Genomic DNA, 22,638 nt, shown 5'->3' on the forward strand with positions numbered 1-22,638 from the left:
CCCGGACACCCGCCCCAGCAGGCGGTGTGTGTGTGTGTGTGTGTGTGTGTGTGTGTGCACGGGTGTGTGTGTGTGTGTGTGTGTGTGTGTGTGTGTGTGTGTGCGTGTGTGCACGGGTGTGTGTGTATGGGGGTATTCACAGCCCGACCCTGGAGCTCCCTGTGCCCTGCCGCGCCACGTGGAGCCTCTCCCGGGACAGGGATGCAGCACAGTCTGTACAGGTTCTGTACAGGAACCTTCCGCCTCGTGTGTAACATACATTGAGGCATAAATAAAAACCACATGATCCCTCTCAAGGTGCTTCTCTAACTTCTTAAAAGCCCTTCAGTCTCTGGGGAACACAGCATCTACATCAATGGAACGGAATTCATGAACTTGAGTGGGAATACCCATTATTGATGAAATTTGCTTTGGAATCCTGGCTCCTGCCTGGCTTAAATAGCCACTTCAATGCTACCTTCTTCCATTTCTTTATTCCTCTGAATGACTCCTTGAATCCACAAACAGTGTCACTGAAGACTCCTGCATCCCAAAGGGGCAGAAGAGCTGTGTGTGCTCTGCACTGCAGAGCCCATCTCGTGGTCCAGAGGTGAGGAGCCGCCTGCCCCTGCCCCACTCACACGCCCTGGCACTCATTCACTCCTTCCTTCCTTCCCTACCTACCTGCATCTTGAGCAAAGAAATTAAAATACCCACCGGAATAAAGAAATTAATTCAGATAATTTATACTGCTTAATTACACTCTAAGATTCCTTCCTGTAATGTGCAAGCATCTTACTATAAACTAAAATTATTCTTTGAAAAAAGTTATTGTTTTTTTGTTTGGTGTTTTTGGGTTTTGGGGTTTTTTTTCCTTCCCAGAAATAAGCATTAATGACCTGTTTTGAGAGTTTGTGTGTAAGTTTTTCTTTTACAAAATAAGGAGGGAGGAGGGGAATTTATGCAGGGGCATTGTTAATGCCACAGAAATACAACAGTTACCAAAAAAAAAGACTCACACTGCTACCTAAAATTTGAAGATTTAAATGCAGAAATAATTCAGCATTACCCCTGAGAGAGGATGTAAAGAAAGGAGCTATAAATGCAACTAAGTTATGCTTCAGGAATGAAAAAAATGTATTTTCAAAACTTATAGGAGCCTTGAGAAGATATTTAAGGCTGGTTTTTAAAAGGAGGTACAGGCTAATAAGGCACAACATAAAACAGAAGATGAGAAGGATTAAATTTAAGCCTGGACTGGATATACACAGGCAAACCACTAGAGAATGGGATCTGCCTTTCTGAATGTGAAAACCATTTCCATTTTCTTTAGTTCCAAGTATCTCCTGTGCATGTCAGTAATCAGCAGCATAGTATCTGAATGCAAATCAGTAACAGGGTTAAAAAGTTGGCCTTACAAACATGAGCTAAAAGTAAATGACCCTAGAAAAAAAAGAAGACAGACTCAGATCTGCAAAACTTCTCAGGGAGGCAGATGAATACAAAGAGGCTCTAACAGACCTATACCAGACCCTCAATCAAGTGCTTTGATGTTAAAATAGCACTGCTGCTGGCCTCTTTCACCCAGGAGGACTTCAGAGAAACCAAGGGAAGTGGAAAAGTAAATCAAAGGCAGAACTATTAATAAATAACAATATATGTAAAGACACCAAAGTGCTGCCCATAATAATATTAATTCAATTAGATGTAAAGACATACAATGCTGCCCACCAAGAGCTGATCACTGGTCTGCTTCAGTGGTGCATTCTCCCATTAACATCACAGTTTGCTGGACTATCAGTTAATAAAGTCAACACTGGAAAATCATTTAAAAAATAAGAAAGCATTATAAATACAAAATCTTCATTACAGATATTGCAGCATCACTGGTTAGCTAAGCTGGAAGAGCAGGAGCTGCTTTGTAAGCAGTGTCTGACTGAAGGGATTGAACCCATCAGCAATGAGGGGAAATGGGGGAACTCCCCATAGCAAACGCCCCAAGCCTTACAGTCACTTCTCACCCAAAGCCAGCATCTCCATTAGGGCTGCCCAAAAATAAATCTGACTTTCACTGAAAAACATCTCACAGCCAAGAAGGAAAACAAATTCCTTCTGTCTAAACAGGACAAGGGACAGATGTGTAAAATGGAAGGAAAGGAGGGAAAACTACAGAGATGCTGACAGAAAAGGAAGATCCAATGATTCAGTGAAGAAAGACTTGCCAGAACTGTAACTGCTCATCGTGGTAAGGGATTAAGGAAGGAAACAGGAAGGAATGAAAATGGGAGGGACAAATGCAGCTGCCCCTTCACCATGGTTGGTCAAAAGGAATCCCCTGGGGCAGGGGAGTGAACAAACAGCAGCATCCAAAGATGGCAGGGCTGTAAGCAAAGGTGTTTGTTACCCCAGGACAGCACAGTGACAATGGAGACAGACAGCACCATTCCAACTGATGTTATCCCTTCAGCTTGAACACTTCCTTCTGTTTGGACATCTCAAGGTAGAGCCATTCTTTTCCTTCTGTCTAAAAGAGCTTTTAATTCGCAGCAAAAACTTGCAAAAAAATTAGGTTTAAAAAATGGATTTTTTTCCTCCAGTAAAAGCATATCAAACTCCATAAAATATTCTGCTCCCAAAATTTTTATAAAAATAAGAGCTTTGCAATCAGATATATATGATTTAAGGATAATGAAGCAGGTTTTATGGGCTGCAGAATATTATAAATCTTTTCTGATTTATTCCAGGGTAGAGGGAAAAGGGGAACTGTTGAAGGAAAAGATGATAGATCACATCTGCCTCTGGGTAATAAGGCTTCCTATAAGAAGAAATGGCATACTCTGAATAATTACATGCAGTCTGAGGCCAAAAGAGACAGAGTCTGGTCCTGGTCAGAAATTTCAGCTGCCACAAAATACCTGTAAAAAATGTGTGAGGAAAATATGATGAATTCTCACTGGTTATCAACAGTTTTTCTTTCACTAATTTGCTCAGCTTCAACACTAGGTCAAACCACAATTTCACCTTTCTGCTTTGCAGAAATTCTTCCATTTTGCATCATAAATGTCAGCAGAAACACCAAAACCACAACACCACTCAAAGAAAGAAAAACAAGGGAGATATAATCAGGACTGTATTTTAACAAAAATATCAAGCATATTTTTCAAATGAAGTTTGTAAGACACTACAATAAACCAGAGTGTCAGGCAACATAGGCAAAACCAAAAAAGAACAGCATGAAATATTCAATACAGACCACAGTCTTTAAAAAAAAGTAGTAAGAACCCCAAGAGCTGAGCTTAACTCCTTCAAACGAGGTGATGCTCTGGCTCCATCAAAGGCAGCTGCAGCTCCATCACTGGCTTTAGAGGCTTTGATATTTTCAAGCATTGGGTTTTTTGCACTTGTACAGGAGATAACCAGGAGTCAGCACTGGAGATAAGAATGAGAGCTTCGTGCAGCACAGCAGGCCACAGGCAATGGCCACAACACATGGGCTGCTCCCATAATTAACTGCTCACCTGCAGCTTTTCCAGGTATTCCCTATACTCAATGAGTACTCTGTTAGAGGGGTTCTCCTTACTTCTCACACTGGAGAAACCAACTGATCCATGCAGTGATTTAGGGATTTAAATGTTGTGTCGCTGAGAAGTGGCTCCTGGGAGCCTCCCAGCGACTGCCCCTCTCATGGCCACAGCCTCCTCCACCTTGTCCTGGAGAGACTTTTACAGAAAGCCCCTGGGTCAGAGCTGTGCTTCACTGCAGCAGCTCTGAGAGAGCAGCACAGCCGTCCTGATGGGCAGGAGAAGCTGAAAATCCAAGTGCTGCTCAGCCAGCCCCTCTCTTGCTCATCACAGAGCCTTCCCCTCCTACAAACCTCTTCTCAGGCTAAGAATTCTCAGCAAGGCTTTTGAGACCCTGCAGCTTTGTAAAGCTCCCCCAGCAGCCACAGAAACAAGCCCCCCTTTCTCCAGAGTCTCCTGCAAGAGAGAGCAGTCCCCAGCCTAGGAAGTTCCAGACATTCCTTTCTCTAAGATGAGCATTTTCAGCTGTTCCCTATGAAAATACCTTCTCCCTTCCTCCCAAACAGCTCCACCTGAGCAAGGGCTGCAGCCCAACAAGGAAATTAAGTGACCTTTCTCCCTGCCTCTGAGCCAAAATATTATGCACTGTAACATTCAGTAAAGAGTAAACAATTCAATAACAAAATTATGCTATCGATCACACCATCCCAGAACATCAAAAGTCACATTTTATATCACAGTTCATAGATCAAAAGCACCACAATAACTTATATTTTTCTTCTTTGTAGTTTCAGAAACTTCAGGCTATTTTCTAGGTTGCCATATGTATGACTTCAGCACAAGCTAACGAGATATTGAGTGAGAAATCATTAGCAGCTGGTCAAGTAAAACCACTCCATCAATCATTTTCATTTCCTTAATGTCAACAATTCTAATTTCAACTTTGGAAAAAAACCTGTGTTTTAAACTGTGAAATACATCACATAAAACAGTGACATTTGACTGTATGCTTTTAGACTCTCAAGTTTATTGCAAAAAAGTCAGTTCAACACATAATGAAGTCATTCCTCCTTTATAACCAGCAAACTCAATTGTAGGGAGGAAAAAAAAGGCTGCTTCATCTAGATCAGGCAAACAAACTACCATCTATTCCAGAATAAATCCATTCTTTTGTACCTAAAGCACCAGTAAAAATTCTGGAAGAGCTGCAAAGCTGTCTTGTGTCTTCTATTTACACAGACACATCCCAGGTTGTTCTTGAATTCCAGTGAGTGAAACCAACCCCTGAGTACCACAGGACCTTTGAGGAGACACAGCTCCAGCAGCGTGCCCCTCTCAGTTTGCCCGGTGCAGGTTTCTGCAGCCAAGCAGAACTCTCCTAGCAGAACTCTCCCTGCTTTTGGCAGCAGCTCCTGAGGAGTGCAGCACTGCAGTCAGTCCCACCACCCCCATCACCACCCACACTCCTGTGCCCAGGACAAGGCACAGCGTGGCCGGCTCCTGGGGAGGCACAGGAGCAGCTTCTCCTTAGGGCTGTCTGCAGCAGAGACATCTCCAGCTCCACAGCTGGCTTTGCTGCAGCTTCCTGGCTAGTAGAACAGGCAGACTATGGACCACGGCAACCTTCTGAGAAAGGACACTCAGGTGGCCAAGTGACTGCAGTGACTGCATGCCCCTCACCTCTATCCTGCCATCAGCAGGTTTCTCGTTCCTTGCCTCCCAGCCAGGGCCTTCAGCAGCACCCAGGTTTCCATCAGCCCTGGAGAGCCTCCTCTAGAACCCTGGGACAATTTCCTCCCTTCAGATTTAGGCAAGGTGCAGTCCCTGGGGACAAGCCAGCCTGGGGCAGCCCCCTGGGGTGTGCTGCAGGCAGCTCCCAGCCCGATTTGTTCTGACACCAGGAAATTACTGGGGATTTCTGCCACACAACCAAATCCCAGAAAGAGTCGGTTGGTTGGGTTTTGTTTTATAGTTCATATCCATTCTCCTCAGAAAAAGATGTTAGTATGAGAGAACAGCTCACATATTACATTACACAAATGCAATTTGGTTGCTAAAGTTTTAATCTTGTAGAGCAAAATTCCTATTTTCTATTTCTTGTACTTAAGTTCCAGTTTATGAACAGATTATAGGATGTAAAATGGTTAGGTAGATCCTGAAATATTAAATTTAGATAAATCTTTCCAATAAATTTTTCAGGATACAAAATCTCCTGCTGACATGATAAGCTGAATCATTGTTAAAGTACTGTTTTCATGCAAATAGCTCGTAGGAAAATAAACTCCTAGTATGCCTACAACTATTAATAACTTCTTTTATTAACCAGCCTTCCCCAGATGCTTGAACACAAAACTGTAGAAAAGACAGATTATTATCTGTATGTGGCCTGGAAATCTACAAACCCCACCAAATCTCACTCTAGTTTCAATCACTGCATAGAAAAAGCATTCACTGCCACAAACCTACACTAACCTGTGGAAAAAAGCTGTTTGTAGTAAGCAAACACAGTATGAAGGCTGGGAATATTGCTTGTATAAAACTGTAAACCAATGATCAGTGGGGCTGAGGGGGAGCTCAGGGTCACTTTGCATCCTGAGCACGCTGGAACAGCCCAGGTGCTCCTCGAGCTCCCAGGCAGCCCAACCAGGCCCACCTGAGTGCACCAGCAACTCTCCAGGGCCTCCCAAGGGAACTGCTCCAGTGCTTACTCATCTGCATGGCTGGGGTTCCTACTCAATACTGCACAGATTTTGCATTTTGCCAGTTCCATTTGTCTTCCTCTGAATGGATACAGAGAATAACTTAACAGCATAAACCTGATAAAAGCCTCTTCCATATCTGAAAATATCAGCACGTTCCTCTTCTCCTCCACCTCTTCCTAAGTTACACAGACTCAGTTAAGTCAGCTGCTTCCTACTTTTTAGAAGTTCTAAAATTCTTGCTCCATTTTGTTCCTTTTATCAGTCCTTGCTATTCTTAAGCTGTGATGCCTAAAATTTCCTACTGAGCTGAGCCCTACTGACAGCTCATTTCATTTCTGATTTTCATATGGCATTGGGAGCTGCAGAGCAGTACCACTGTTAAGCCACAAATCCTGCATTTTTATCTATACAGTGAACTCCTTCCCAAGAGTAATTTTTTGCACTTATCATTTCAATCTGCAGATTTCAGACCATTTCACCAAACAAAAATAAAAAGAAGAAGAGAGGGGCAGTGTTTCTATTGACCTATAAAACCCTTTGAGGTTTCATTCATTACTAATGAAAGTACACCATACACGTGGGTCCCAGGCCAGTCCTTGCAGAATCACACTTCATTAAACCAGCCCAAATTGACCTGCAATGGATTAAATACCAATTCACTAGGAACACTGTTTTTCAGTGACCTGTATTTTCCCTCATTATACAACTGTGCTTCTCAAGTTTGCCTATGAAAACATCCTCTCAGTGTGCATTGCTGTGTGCAACATGACAGCAGTTCCCAACTTCCCTTTTAATCCCCAGCCAGCTATTCTGTCAGAGAACTACATGTATTTGACAAAACCTACTTTCAAAATAGATGCTCGTGGCTCAGCACCACTTTCATATCCTGAGCAGTTTCAGGAAATTAATATATAAGGATTTCCTGCAGCTTCTTCATGGTTATCCAAATTAGAGGGACTAACCTATTAATTCCCTAGATAAAGGAATTTATCTGTTAAGATAAATTTGGCTTTTTTGTTACCTGGAAATACTCATTCCTCACAGATTTTTACAATCAAGGCAAATGGTTCACAAACTCCTTTCTTAAATATTCCTGGACTTTTCCTGACGTATATTCACTTTGCCTTATTGACTGCATTAATTTTTCCAGCTAACTATTTACAAGAAGCCTGAAGCAGGCAGAAAAGAGTATTTTTTACTTCCTCTCCCCCATTTAGAAAGGTCTTCACTTTCCCTCCTATTATTTCCTTCTAAATTACTTCCAGTGCTCAGATTTCCACCCTTTTCCTCATTATTAAATTTGCAGGTTACTTCTTTCTTCTAAGTGAGCAAGGAAGCCTTTGGTGCTGATGAGACTGATCAGACCATGCCTTGCTGCATTGCTCTTGCCTCAGAATGGGTCATTTGGGCACAGGAGCAAAGAGCCACCCTGGCCTGGAAACCACCTGAAGCAATCTGTGTCTGCAGCAGCCAGGGGCACTCCCAGCAGTCCCACAGCAGCTCTGTGTTACAGAGCAATCCCAGGACACTGCTCATTTACTCCTCCTCATTCACCTCCTCACCAACAGGGAATATGAGGACAGTGTCATATTCCAGCTGTTTGCCAGCAAAGGATGATTCCAGATTTACAGACTGGCCCACAGATCTGTATCACACATGTACACAGGCTCTTCACTACAAGAATAAGCTAGAGGACAAAAAAAAATTCTTTCCTTCCTTAATTAGTGGTCTAAACAAAAATCTAAACCCATTCCTCCTGATCCTTTTTTCAGCCTGCCTATTTTACTTAAGTTGTAATAGCTATAGTTGTAATGGATCTGCAATAGTACTTTACCAGATCTGCATCTGAATAAATGCCAAACAAGTAATTTTAATATCTGACTTTTGCCAATCACATTGCATCCAGACATGGAATGAGAAACAAAAAGCTTACTATTTGCTTATAATTCTATCAGACATTTAAAATGGCACTGACAATGCTACAGACAAACTGAAAAACAGAGCAAGAACTGAAGCACAGCATCAGAAATCAGGAATATAGCTGGAGATTCTCCAGAGGAATCCTTCTTCTATTAAATTTTACCAATTTATCAAAAGCAGAGTCTTCCATGGAAACAGAGAAAGCACAACAGATCTGACAAAACACAGGCATATGCCCTGCCAGCTCTGTGAGACAGCCTTGTGACCAAACTCTGAAAGTTTCAGATGTGCTGCTCCCAGTCTTTCTGGGAAGAACGTGGAGGTGCCAGTGGCTGAGCAGTCTTGCTCTACAAAAACTCCATTCTTAGAGCTGAGAGAGGCAGGTGTTCCAAGGATCACAATAAAGCAGGAGCCAAACAGCCTGAGGAGCTGGCAGCCTCACCCAGGCTTTGCTCAGATGCTGCATGCTCACTCACATGCAGCAGCACTCTGCTTCCCCCTGGGATCCAGGCTAATTGTTCATCTCAGCAATCTGGTCAGCTGCTCCCAGCTGCTCAGCAGAGGACAGGTAAAAACTGCTGCCAGCCCTGGCAGCATCTGCCAGCATCACCCACAGCATCCCAGTGCACTGCATTTCAAAGTCCTGCTTTAATGCCACACAGAAGGTGGCTGACAGAATTCAAAAGATTATCAGGCCTCTTGTTTTTCAAATTAGAAACAAGTTTTTCTGATTACTTGAAAGCTAAGCAATAAAAGCTCCATTTCCTTGCCAGCTGTAGGACACATCCCAAATGCCACTCTGACCTTACCTCCTTACAAACAGCTACGAGCAGTCACACAGCATTCCCCCTTTCCTTCACCTACTCACTGTTTGGACTCCTTCAGTTCACGCTTTCTACAGGAATTTTGCAAAGTTTCCCCAGTTTCACTTCCTCATTCCTGCAAGCAGTAGACTGGAAATAGCACTGTAAAACCAAAATGGTTCTGGCTCATGTGCATCTGGCCATGTGTGTGCACTGGTCATGTGTGCAGCTGCACAGGCAGAAAAGGCACATTAATAGCACAGTGATCTTTTGCTGAACTAAGCAGAAAAGAAGCACTAACCAAGTTCCCAGAGAAGAGATTTACCTTGGGCTCCAGTTTTGGGTTTTTTTCCATTATCTGCTGCCAGGATGTATGTAATTATTTTATTTCTTATTTTCTCTTATTTATATGGAATAAAAAATGGTTATTATTCTTCATTTCTCCTGCAAAGAGCTAAATATACTCAAGAAAATGAAGGGAGGGATTCCTTTACCAATTATCTTCTTTTACAGACTGATAATTCCTCCCCTACAATATTAGGGTTTAGAAAAAATTAGAAACATCACTCCTTGATAGAAAAGATAATCTTGGATTATTCCTGAGTACAGCTCCTAGTCAAGTAGCTGACTTATCATTTCTTTCCATCTTTGTATAAATTTCCTTTGTTTTTTCTCCTGATAATGAAACAATGGTTAAGGACAATTAGAATAACCTAAGATAGTAAGGATTTTCCAGTAAATATAGCAATTAGAATCATTTATTTAATGTATTCTACTAAGCACTGCAGCTCTCTGACTTCAGACATTTATTTTCTTTGCATATTCAAAGAGAAAGAAAATGTGCCAATTGGCCACACAGGCTTAGAAAACAACCATGAAAAGCAGCTCTTGAGAAGGGCTGATCTTGAAAGGACTAAAGCACATCTTTTTTATTAATATGATGGGCGGGGGGATGGTTCCATTGTTTACTTAGCCAGCCTTCTGATCATACACAATGGTCACAAATGCAATTATACAAAATTATAATCTTCCTTTTTATTTTACTTAATTAAGGAAGAAGAGTAGCATGTCAGGCAGGAACAACAAACAACAACTGGAAAATATTTCACTAAAAGGAAAGTTAAAATAAGACCGAAGTGCCAGGAAATGCTGTTTGTGATCAAAGACAAAGATGTGGTTTTGGTTTTTTAAGTCTTGTTTTGGTTTTCTTTTCAAAAAGAAGATGGAAATGTGGAATTGGGATTCGGATCTTCAAGTTCCTGATCTCCTTTAACTCACTGTTTTAAGATCTGGCTGAACAATTGAGACCAAGAATGACAATTTTTCTGCAATATGATACAGTACTGATTTCATGAAAAGTGTCCATAAGCTATTTCACTTAAAGCTCCATTGTTCATTCTTCATAACAAAATATCAAGAGAAGCTAGACAAGAAATTAAGTCCAGAAGTCAGCTGACAACTCTGCAGGTGTCTCCACTTCTATCAAAGAGCAGTCACTCCTGGTACATAAATGAAGAAGTGCAGCATCTCATAGGCTGCTGGCATACAATATCCTGAATCCAAGTAACCACAAGGAAAGCATTTGCTTTCAGCCATGCAATAGATCTCTGCAGTCGTGTGATGAAATTCTTAGGGAGAGCTTTTAATCAACCACTTCCCAAGTGACTTCTACAAGGTATTTTTTTGTAGAGAGGATTCATTACAACAGAATTTAACACAGTAACTACTCTTCTTTCATCATCTGAAAATTACCAGAGATTACTGAAATGAAAGAAACTTTCCTTTTACTACTTTATGTAATTCCTTGTCCTGGCTTCATTACCTGAATATCTTTCAATCTTCCACTAGTAAATAATGGGATTTACTGTATATTAAAAGGAGCTGGCTGGGTCATCCAGGACATTGCACAAACACTGGAATTTATTCAAATGTTTGGCATCAGACTCCACAGACTGAAGACAGCAGCAATGTCTGGACATTATCCAGTCCAGCCTACTGCTTAAAGCAGAGTCAACTCCAGCCAGGCTGGTTTGGGTTTTCCATGAGCCCACAACACCAACATTGTATGAAGAGTTCCCTGAACTATCCAGTTATGATTGATCTGTTTAATTAGAATTGATACATAAACAAAAAGTAACTTTCAACCTGAAACAGAATGAAATTTAGAAATATATCTGGACGACAAAAATCAGCTGCATTATACCAGAGGACAAAAACTATGAAAAATGCACCTGAAACAGCAAACTTCAGTAGCATTCCTAGAAATGGCACCCTGATATTTCAGAAAATGACCAGTTTAACATCCTCTAAAAAACAGGAAACTGGTTGAGAAAAATCCTAGGTAGTAACAACTATTTCCAATAAACTCTAAAACCAGGAAAATTCCCGTCAACTAAACCGCTAGGTAGATGCTGAGTTAACAAATGCTTGATTATTTTTAATGCTTGTTTACTACCATAATCAAGGATTTATTTCATCTTGGGGAGAGCAAATGCTGCTTTATTGAAGGTTTCTTGAAAAAAATTTAGCCTTCAGCAAGGCGATATATTTTGAGTGCTGCCAGGTATACTAAATACAAATTCCTGACTCTTGCAGTGAGTCGCCCCCACGGAGCCACGAGCTGCTCCTCACACTGTGGTACTCCAGTGCAAGCCTCCAGTGCAGAGCTGGTCAATCCTGACACAGCTCAGCTCAGAACCATTCCATGAAAAGCAGGGCTGAAGGAGAGAAAAGCTTCCATTATCCTTCTCCAGCTCACGTGCAGAGATCCCAGATTACTGCAGGGTCTGTAAGAGCATCCATAATCAGGTACATGTAACTGCAGCTTATTTTTCAGCTGTAAATCTATTTGGGGAATTCACTAGACTACTTCTGTCTTTTAAGTACACTTAAGATCCTCCTCCTTAACAATTCATATCTAATTTCCCCATAAAACAAAATGTTCACTGAAAGTTAACATTTAAAAATTATTTTCAATTACACGTACTGCATACAAAACAGAAGAAAATCCTCTGTAGGAGTGTTCAAAGTCAACTCAATCAACTACTCAGACAATGTGAACAACAAAATAATGAAAACTACATATTTTCTTGCATAAATGCCAGCATAATATACCATATAGGCGTACCAATTTTACTGCAATACATCCTTTTTTGAAAAACATAACATTCAATGAAGTCATAAAAAAACCCCAGCCATGAATAAGAAAAGAACTGAGTGACACTTCCCACCCACACATGGAAATTCTTCTAGTTTACATTTTGACATACCTCAATTTCAAACTTCTCTGGAACTCCAGTTTTCTTAAGATGTTTAAGTAGGAAGAGGACAGTAAAGCAAGCACATCCCAATCCACTCTTTTTGTAAAAAGGCACAAATAAAAGTGGGTTTTATCTGCTCAGAAATAAAAAACAGATTTAAAACCAAGGATTTCAAGAAGTCAGTTATTTCAACCCCTTCCATGAATAACCAGAAGCCATTCTGTTCTTGAAGACTTTAACATGGAATTTCCTCAAAGTCCCTGTTAGTCGAGTCTACCAAGTCTGGGGTCAGTTCTTCAGGGAGCAGCTACACAGAGCTTTGCAAGTTGCACACTTGTGAAAGGAAGTGGAACCATAAAGCACAATCAAACATCCCCTATTTTGACCTCCTCAGGTGTCACTGGCAACCAGGAGAGTGTTACAATTCTTCATGGGGAAACCATGAAGTACAAGTAAGGCCAAGCTGAGATATCAGTATGCTTGAGGCATCTCTACATCCCTCCACTCTCCAAGAGTAAGAATGGCCATGAAATAGCACAAAAAACCATTATCCATCACAGTCTCCACATCCAGACAGTGGGTCAGACCTTAGGCTGCTGTTGAAGACTACGCAATACAGAGGTAGAGCAAGGCATTAGTGCTCCACAGCAACCAAATTTAAGAGCTGAGACAAAGAACAAGACCCAGAACCACAGCACCAATAAAAAAACCCTCCTGGTTTTCCACCTATTTTCTGGTTTGAATTTGCAATGCTCACGTTCCAGTAAGTGACCAGTCAGAGTCTGAAGCCTAGAGAGACACAGCAGCCCAAGTGCCAGCTGTGCACTGTGTGCCCTTTACCAGAGCTGGACCCTCCCCATGGCAATGCAGGCTCTGCACTGCCCACCCTTCCCTCAAGGGCTCACCCAGCCCAGCTCCCTCCCTGTCCCAGCTGCCCCTCTGCTTCCAGGGACCCTGGCTCCTCATCCCACCCTCACTGCACCTCAGCTGATGTGCTCAGATCCAAACAGGTCTCATTCCCAGAAGCTGTGGACACAGTCTGGTGGTGAAGGACAAGGCTTGGGAGCCTTGAGGGAAGGCAGTTTCATAAAGCTCCAGGAGCTGCATTCCCAGCAAGGCTCAGGTATGATCTGGCCATTCCTGAGCTCTGCCACCGAGCACACAACATTCCTGCTCAGGCTGGATGGATGGCCAGGGCTTGATTAGCAGTAATATAAATGTGTACTAGGTGGGCAACTTCAGTTCACTTCCTGGTCTGCCTCAAGGTAAAATGTACCATTACTCTCCTCACAGGTTTAAATGGAAGCTCGGCTGGTGTGAGAAGGGCTGGTTTGGCTCTGCTCCCTGCCACACACACAGCACAGCTGTGGGACAGCAGGACACAGCAGCTGCCACCACCTGTGGCACAATCCAGACTGAATTACCCATGTCTGACCCAAACATGTGGGTAATCATGACACAAAAACGAGCACTTTTAGAATACACAAGAAGGAAGTGAAATCAGAACTGAAAAATCAGAAAAATACACTGACCCACATATATACAAACACACACATGTATCTCCAACCTATGGCCATAATAAGGTGAGAAAACTATCAACTAGAACTAATGAAGCTCAAATAGGATGGAGCAACATTCAGACAGTAAGGGGATTTCAGCTCCAGAAAGCAGCTCTCACAGCAGTGTATCTGACCTGCCCTAGCAATCCAGGAGTGATCTTTGCTGAAAGCCAGGCGAGGATGCAGAACAATTGTTCAGGCACAGCTCCCTGTTTAATGATGGCAGACACAGCAGCACCTGCAAGCACTGAGTGCTGCTCACAACAGCCACTTCCAGCCAGGCTCAGCACAGCTCCATCATCCCTTGTGCCCCCAGGGAAGGGAATGTCCTTACCGGGACTAAAACCACAACTCACAGAACATGGAGCTCGTATTGCTGCACTCCACTGAGGGCAGCAACTCCTCATTGCAAAGGATGAAGAGACAAGAGCTTGTCACTAGGAAAAAGCAAGTGCTTATTACCAGAACAATGTGATTGCTCCAGGGGATACATTATTCCACTACTGACACATGACAGTATGATTCTGCCATTGATAAGATATCCAAACCCACAGCAGCAATTCCTGTTACTGGATGTCCTAAAACACAAATATATCCCCTAATAACCTGTGTCTATGAGTAAAATTCAGAAAGGCTAACAACAGTACACAAATAATTTTGAAGAATTTTTGGAACAATTCAGAAAAAGACCTGCTGCCTTTCAGAAGAATTATAAATGTGTTTGCAATTTCCTGTGCGTCTGAATTACTCTGTGAACAGAAAAATGTTTAGGTTCTTGTGGAGAGCATTTTGCTTCACTTTGCATTGTATGATTCACTGTGATAAAACCTCTGTGAAAAACAGACACTCATGTAAAATCAAGTGTCTTCTGAAAAGATGATTCTCCAAGCTTGCATTAGAAACTCTCTTTTAAAAAAAAATTAAAAATTTATCTCACTGACACCAAGAAACTCTTAATCTTTGATGCCTTTGAGGCTTATTAGACACATTAAATAATTGAGGAAAATAAAAGAAACAAATTTAGGAACCACAAAAGCAATACTCCTTATCTTCTTTCAAATGTTCATGCTAATAAATCCTAAGTTCCTGTACAGTTTGTCAGGAAAATTAATCCACAAACACCAGAGGTTTATATCCAAAAAAGAGACAGAGGAGTCCTGTAATTTTATTCAAATACAGGGAGAGGCCATGGGGCATTTCCCCTGGTGTCTCAAAATCTGAGGGTGCAGCCTCCTTTTTGTCCCAATTTCCTGGCCGCATGTCCATCTCTCTTCCCCATTGCCTGAGGTACTTCAGAGGCAGAGACTTTGCAAAATGTCTCACACCTGAAACCCCCTTCTAATGTATAACCCTCCCCCCCTTTTCTTTTCCTTGTGTCAATCCGTGGAATTCCTATGGAATTTATGATTCCTTCCCATTGTTTCTTTCGTCTCTCAGTATCCAGTTTTATTTATCAGCAGACTTACAGTTTGTCTGTGAAGAAAAGTCTCTCATTCCATTCATCAATCAGTGGAATCCTTCCCATTGTTTCTTTTCTCTCTCACTGCTAGTTTTACCCACCAGCAGAGCCGCAGTTTGTAAAGACAAGTCCCTCATCCAAGTTCAAGCACCGAGGCCCAGCTTCAAAAGAACAGACAATGCAGAACCTGCACAGAATTCACGCACCCAAGTCCCTGGCAATGGCCCTGTTTAAGCTCCACATGTACCAGGCAGGGCACATCCACCATCAGCACCAGAGGCAAAGAGAGGCTGGATGCCATGGATGCCATCAGAGCAGATTCCTGGCCAAGCAGCTGCCAGAGGAGGATCTGTGGAGGGGGCACTTACTGGCTGAGGTGTACCTGGGGCAGTGCAGCTCCACGGGCAACACTCACACAGGGAGAAGCTTTAAGGCAAGTGATCAAGGCAATGTGCCAGCAAGAACCAGGAGAGCCAGCTCCAGGAAAACAAAGCCTTTGGAGCAGCTGAGCAGCACAGCCTGTGAGGGAGTGCAGAGGGCTGAAAGGGCAGCGGGGAGGCTGAGCTTGGGAGCCACACACCAGGAGCACAGAGCCAGAGCAAAGCACACCCTGTGTGCATTGTGGGCAAGGAAAGGTTTCCACTCTCTGTACAAGCTGTGGCACAGAGGCTCTGGAGCTCACTCAGCACAGGCACAAGCCAGGAGGGCAGACACACAAACACCCATTAAGTATTCCACAGACAAAGCACTTGCCTGTGGAGTACAACAGTGTTCCCAAGGAGAGGAAAAGTAAATTGTGCTTAAACTGTGCTATGATAACAAATGCCTGTCATCATCTTTACAGCTCATTCAATTCCCAGGCCTGGCTTGTTGAAACTACTAACAGAAGAGCCAAAAAGACACTGATAAATCAGCACTGTTTCCTGGATCTATCATCTTTTCTTCAGTGAGTTAGAGCTGCGAGATAAAGTAACTGACATCTGGTAATCCTCTCATTGAAAAACTTACTTAACACAGTCTCAGTAATAGCCATAAACTGTTCTCAGTGAGAGTGTTTCCATTCATATAAGAAGAGCTCTAAAAGAAACTAAAAACTTGTCATTCCCTCCTGTTAGGTAACCTCATGCCTTTAAATCTTTTCTCTTTTCTGCTTCCTTGTCTTTGCCACCTTGTGCATTCACTATGTTCTGCAGCAAATTATATGACACTTTCCCTTACTGTCATATTTCAATAGCTGCTTTCTGACTTTCTCAAGTCAGTGGGGTGGGTTATGTATTATTCTTTTCCACCTACTGTACATTATATACCCCTAAAACCATTATTATTTCTGAAGTAGAAAAGATCATCACAATTTTGTTTCAAGAGTAAAAATTTAAGACCATTTGACTGAAGATACTGTAGTTTCACACCAGAGATTCATCAGAAAGCATTCTTGGGACAAACCCATGGAAATCTTTTGGACTAATATGGGATGCTGTTCACCACATCTGCATCCTGCCACGTGCTCTGCTTAGTATCATAGAGTTATTTGTGTTGGAAAAGCCCTTCAAGATCATGAAGTCCAAGCATAAAAGGTGGATGCCTTCCTGCATAAAACTTTCAGCCACTTAACAGCAAACCCTGACCCACCCTAGAACAGACATTGCAAGAGAAATCTGCTACAACAATGTACCAAAGATTTACATTCCAAGCTAACCAGAGCTGAAGAAATCTCACTATCTAACCCATGTGTAAAGCACTTCCAGAGAGGTTCAAGAATTAAGGCTGCATCCAACAGCATTTTTATTAAAACTTTCACAGCACATTTCTCTGGTGTAAGGCCTGAAACACAATTTGACTTTAATGAAGCATCTGTAAACTTCTAATAAACAAAGAGAAATATCAAAAAGCACAATATCTGTCAGATGAAAAAAAAAATCTGACATGCATAATTATTTTAGTCCCTACATTACATTATCCTAAGGACAATAAAATAAGACAAAGTAAACAGTCTCTTTAGAATAGCTTTTGATTGTGTTAACTGCTATGACTTACAGAACAAAAAGGAATTTCAGGTTCCCAAAAAGGGAACAAATATCTGTATCACACAATTGTTCCCTCAGTATGCTCGATGAATCATCCTGAGGTATCTTTAGAAAAGAACATTATGCCTACAGATAATGTTTACAGATTAAAAGCATGAGATTAACATTGTGTACCCATATTAACAGTATTGAGTCTCCACTGTTTCAACATTTACCTGCCAGATGTAACAAGTGTCAAACCCATTCTTCAAATCTAAAAGAAAAATCAATTCTAAAAGGCAAACTACGTTCCTTTTCAAATTCATAGCTACAAGCATGTCAGACAATCAGATTTTTGGATTTACCCAACATGCCTGTCTTCCCAATATAGCAATTTAGTCATTCTAACACTTGTAAATCGGTGCTCTTCTCCTCTTCTGGTGTCAACACCCTACTCAAAAACAACACTAACAGACTGCTTACCTTTTCAGAAATTATTATTTAAATTGCTGCATTCTACAGGAACAGAGATTACATTTCCAATCCAATAGGAAGTGGTATTACCAAAAAATTCTTGTTTCTGGCATATGAAAGATTGTTCTGAATCAGTGACAGTTCACAACAAGCATAAAATAACCCCAACGTACATTTCATCTGTGGTACGGCATTTTCCACAGACTTTATATACACAACACAATTAATACAATTCATACTCATGCTGGGGATGTGCATTTAGTTTTTGCTTAGATTTCTGGAGAAAAATGTCTCTTTCAACCTTTAAAAGATCATTTTGTGAAATGCAGGTTAAACTGCACTTTAATCCTTCGTTAAATGCTAAGCTCCCAGAGCAGGAGGTGCTGAGGCAGGCCCGAGCTGGGCTGTGTCACTCAGTTGCCCCGTGTTTGTTACTCAGTTGCCCCGTGTTTGTTACTCAGTTGCCCTGTGTCTGTTACTCAGTTGCCCCGTGTCTGTTACTCAGTTGTCCTGTGTCTGTTACTCAGTTGCCCTCTGTTACTCAGTCCCCTGTGTTCAATGTCGCTCAGATCCCCCACATGCCTTAATGAGTGCCCCAGTTCATTACTCAGTACCCCGCGTTCATTTCCAGTGCCCCAGTTCATTACTCAGTGCCCTCGTGTGTGTTACTCAGTTCCCCCACATTCGTTACTCAGCGCCCCAGCAGTCATTACTCAGTTCCTCCATGTTTGTTACTCCATTCCCCTATGTCTGTTACTCAGTTCCTCCGCATTCATTACTCAGCTCCCCCGTGAGTGCTACTCAGCTCCCCTGTGTTTGTTACTCAGCTGCCCTGTCCCCCGTATGTTACTCAGTGCCCTATGTCTGTTACTCAGTTCTCCCACGGTCGTTACTCAGTTCCCACCATGTTCATTACTCAGTTCCCCCATGTCCCTTACTCAGCCCCCCTGTGTCCGTTACTCAGCTCCCCCGTGTTGGTTGCTCAGTTCCCCCGCGTGTGTTACTCAGTGCCCCGTGTTCATTACTCAGTGCCCCATGTTCATTACTCAGTTCCCCCGTGTTCATTACTCAGTTCCCTCGTGTCCATTACTCAGCTCGCCTGTGTTCATTACTCAGTGCCCCCATGTTTGTTACTCAGTGCCCCCGTGTCTGCTACTCAGTTCCCACTGTGTTTGTTACTCAGTTCCCACTGTGTTTGTTACTCAGTTCCCCATGTCTGTTACTCAGCTCCCCTGTGTCTGTTACTCAGTTCCCACTGTGTTCATTACTCTGTTCCCCCGTGTTCATTACTCAGTGCCCCTGTGTCCGTTACTCAGTGCCCCCGTGTTCGTTACTCAGCTCTCCCGCATTTGTTACTCAGCTCCCCTGTGGTTGTTACTCAGTTCGTTACTCAGTTTCCCCATGTCCATTACTCAGCTCCCCTGTGTTCGTTACTCAGTTCTCCCGCATTCGTTACTCAGTTCCCCCATGTCCGTTACTCAGCTTCCCCGTGTTCATTCTCCCACGTTCATTACTCAGTGCCCCCGTGTTCATTACTCAGTTCTCCCGCATTCGTTACTCAGTTCCCCCATGTCCGTTACTCAGCTTCCCCGTGTTCATTCTCCCACGTTCATTACTCAGTGCCCCCGTGTTCATTACTCAGTTCTCCCGCATTTGTTGCTCAGTTCCCCTGCGGTCGTTACTCAGCTCCCCCGCGTTCGTTACTCAGTTCGTTACTCAGTTCCCCCATGTCCGTTACTCAGCTTCCCCGTGTTCATTCTCCCACGTTCATTACTCAGTTCCCCCGTGTTCATTACTCAGTTCCCCCGTGTTCATTACTCAGTTTGTTACTCAGTTCCCCCATGTCCGTTACTCAGCTCCCCGCGTTTGTTACTCAGTTCCCCACGTTTGTTACTCAGCTCCCCGCGCTGGTTACTCACGGAGCGCAGGTACTCGTCCAGCAGCTCCTGCAGGGCCTGGCGGATGGCGCTGCACTCGGCGATGATGCGCTCGCGGTGCGAGTCCCGCGTGCACGAGGAGTCGGCCAGCAGCGCCGCCCCGCTGATGATCGCCTCCAGCCGCTGCTCCAGGGACGGCCTCACCTTCTCCTCATTCACCACCAGAGGATCCAGGACTATCAAATTCTGAAAAAAAAAGAGGAGCACAGGTAAGAAAAGTCAGTTCAATGAAGCTGCTGCTTTATTTTGTACTTGCAGGAACTGCAGTGACATTATGCTTCCCAGATGTGCTGCTGGCCCTTTCCACTGGAAGCATCCAAAATCCTTTTGACCATGACAGATTCACTTTTCCCTCGTGGGGCTACACACAGAGGTCATTTGCAGACAAACCCAGGTTCTCTCTGCCATTCAGAGTCTCAGGCCAGAGCTTAAGCTTGGTTTCAAAGAGGGGTTCAATGCCTATAAACTTTAGTCTTTTAGAGAACCTCTGGATTTAACTCAGAGCCAGCAGTGCTAGCTCACAGCTGAGAAAGCTGAGTCAAATTACACGAGGAGTCTGGTTCTGCTGATTTTTAGTCTAATCAGTCCCACACTGTGGCAGAAAGTCACTGCTGCCACTTTTAACAGGCTTAATATGGGCAAAGATAAAAACTGCAGCTTTTGTTTAATGATTATTTTTCCAAAAGACATATGTGGGAACCCAGAACCTTCCTCTGGCTGTCCAGGACAGCCTAGACCCCTGCCAGGGGGCTCAGAGACCCTGGCACGGAGCCCAAAACACCTGTGGGTTTGATTATGACCCGTGGAGCAAATGACAAACCTTATACGAAGATCAGCAAGCCACAACAGTTTAAGCAGAATAACAGTGAAGTTATCACAGGGTGAAAAAGTAAATTTTAGGGTTTTGGTATGGGAGTTCAGGAGGCAAGATGGAGGGATCTGGGTGTGTCCAGCCTTTCTCCTTCTTCTTCTTGGCCTCCATCTTCTGCTGTGATGGGGGCACTTTTAGATTGGTCTAGAGTAGAAGCGCACTGTCTAACATAGGTGATAGGTATTGGAAAGTAATTGTAAACACTGTATACGCAGTTTTTAGTATAAAGACATAACACTGCCCTGGGGGCAGGCAGAGTGCCTGGAACTGTTCTGCTGGATGGATCTCGGCAGGGCAGGAGAAAGAATTTTATAGATAAGATACAATGAACAACCTTGAGACCCAGAAATGAAGAGCCCTGACTCTTCAAGCATCGGGCTGGGAAAAGAGACTTTCGAACTCTTCTTGGGGTCACTCTGACCAGCTAGAGATCCTGACAGACACAGATATAAGAGTCCTTAGGGTAAACAAAAGCAGACAACTCTTCTGGCTTGATAAAATTAATTACATTTGTGTGGCAAGTAAATATTCTAAAGAGAGAGAAAAGGAGACAATGACATTTTCATAAAATGTGAAAGTAAGTATATCTGAGCTTCAGCATTTGAAGAAATTTAAAGCAGTAATTATTAATATAACTGAACATCTGAAACTGTGTCATTATGATCCTAATCTCCAAACCTGGACTTCACATACACCTGTTTGTGATGGTGTTCACAGGGGTTTTCAAATGAGGGAAGAGACGAGGATCTCACTCCATATTTCAGAAGGCTTGATTTATTATTTTATGATATATATTACATTAAAACTATACTAAAAGAATAGAAGAAAAAGTTCTCATCAGAAGGCGAGGCTAAGAATAGAAAAGAATGAATAACAAAGGTCTGTGGCTCAGACAGAGAAAGAGACAGCTGTGCCGTGATTGGCCATTAATTAGAAACAACCACATGACACCAATCACAGATGCACCTGTTGCATTCCACAGCAGCAGATAATCAATGTTTACATTTTGTTCCTGAGGCCTCTCAGCTTCTTAGGAGAAAAAATCCTAAGGAAAGGATTTTCATAAAAAGATACCTGCAACACCTGTTCATCTCGTACATCACATCCATAGGTGGTTTCAAGCTTTCAGAAGAAATATTAAACAAGAAAACTATGCCAGATACCCTGATAGGGAATTCAGGTAAATCAGAACTTATCTGCACTTATCCACTAAGCGCCAGACTAATGGCAAACTGCAGGATTTGAATTATTTTTTTCAGTTTAGATTTAACAAGACGATTTCAGGGACTGTCTAGCTTAAACTAGAAATGAAAGTGTTATATTAGAACACCATAAGATAAAAGCTTAAACAGTGAGGCAAGGAGACTTGAGTCACAAGCTTGTGTGAGAGATTTGAAACTCTGCCTCCCTCATTCCTGTTAGAGCCCTTAACACCAAGGGGCTCTGGGGTCCCTCACATCTGCTCAAGCTGTGCCTCGGGGCCACTCTTCACTGCAGCAGCAGCTTCTCTGCAAGCTCCTGTATCTCCAGCAGCCCCTCCATGCCAAGCTGCACATGCAGTGTCCATCATAATGCAAAACACACCTGGCAGGTAGAGCACTGAAGTGCTGCTGCAGAAAAAACAGCTTCACTGTCTGGGGAAGACTATGACACACATGACAGCCACAGCCAATTATACAATCAGCTGGAAAGATTACTGCCTTCAAATCTCAGCTGACCCAAAACAGAAATGTCCTCCTTTGGGAGACAATTAGGAGAAAGCTTACACCAAGATGGACAAACAGCACTGGCTAAAAAGCTACTATGGTTCATCTCTGAATAAAAAATAATCTAGGCAGTAACAGCCAGGAAAACAGACTCTGCCCTACAAATAAAATTCTTCAAATAATTTCATTACTTATTCATAATCAGTACATCGACACAGGAAAGAGAAGACACAATGAGAAGACACCAGACACACAAGAAGCAGTCTCTGGTGGGTTTGATTTGACAGGCTAAACAGCAGTAGGCTACTCTGAAGCAGCTCAAAGACTCAAGCATAAGGGAGCATTTAAGAGGAATGATTAGATCCCTGTTTTCTCCCTCACTGGTCTGATTCAGGAAAAAAAGAGGGCCCATGGGTATGCAGAAACTTGGTTGCGTTTGGTGAA

The 22,638-nt window shown here is 42.8% G+C and overlaps 1 protein-coding gene across 1 annotated transcript in view; it reads right to left on the reverse strand.

Annotated features, from left to right (window-relative positions):
- CTNNA3 (catenin alpha 3) overlaps nt 1-22,638 on the reverse strand; it is a 417,013-nt gene that overhangs the window by 316,490 nt on the left and 77,885 nt on the right. Inside the window, exon 7 of the mRNA XM_005428499.2 lies at nt 19,600-19,803. Within this exon, the coding sequence (XP_005428556.2) occupies nt 19,600-19,803 (204 nt within the window). The remainder of the gene's footprint in view (nt 1-19,599; nt 19,804-22,638) is intronic.

Source organism: Geospiza fortis, unplaced genomic scaffold (assembly GCF_000277835.1).
Source record: "Geospiza fortis unplaced genomic scaffold, GeoFor_1.0 scaffold614, whole genome shotgun sequence".
NCBI lineage: Eukaryota > Metazoa > Chordata > Aves > Passeriformes > Thraupidae > Geospiza > Geospiza fortis.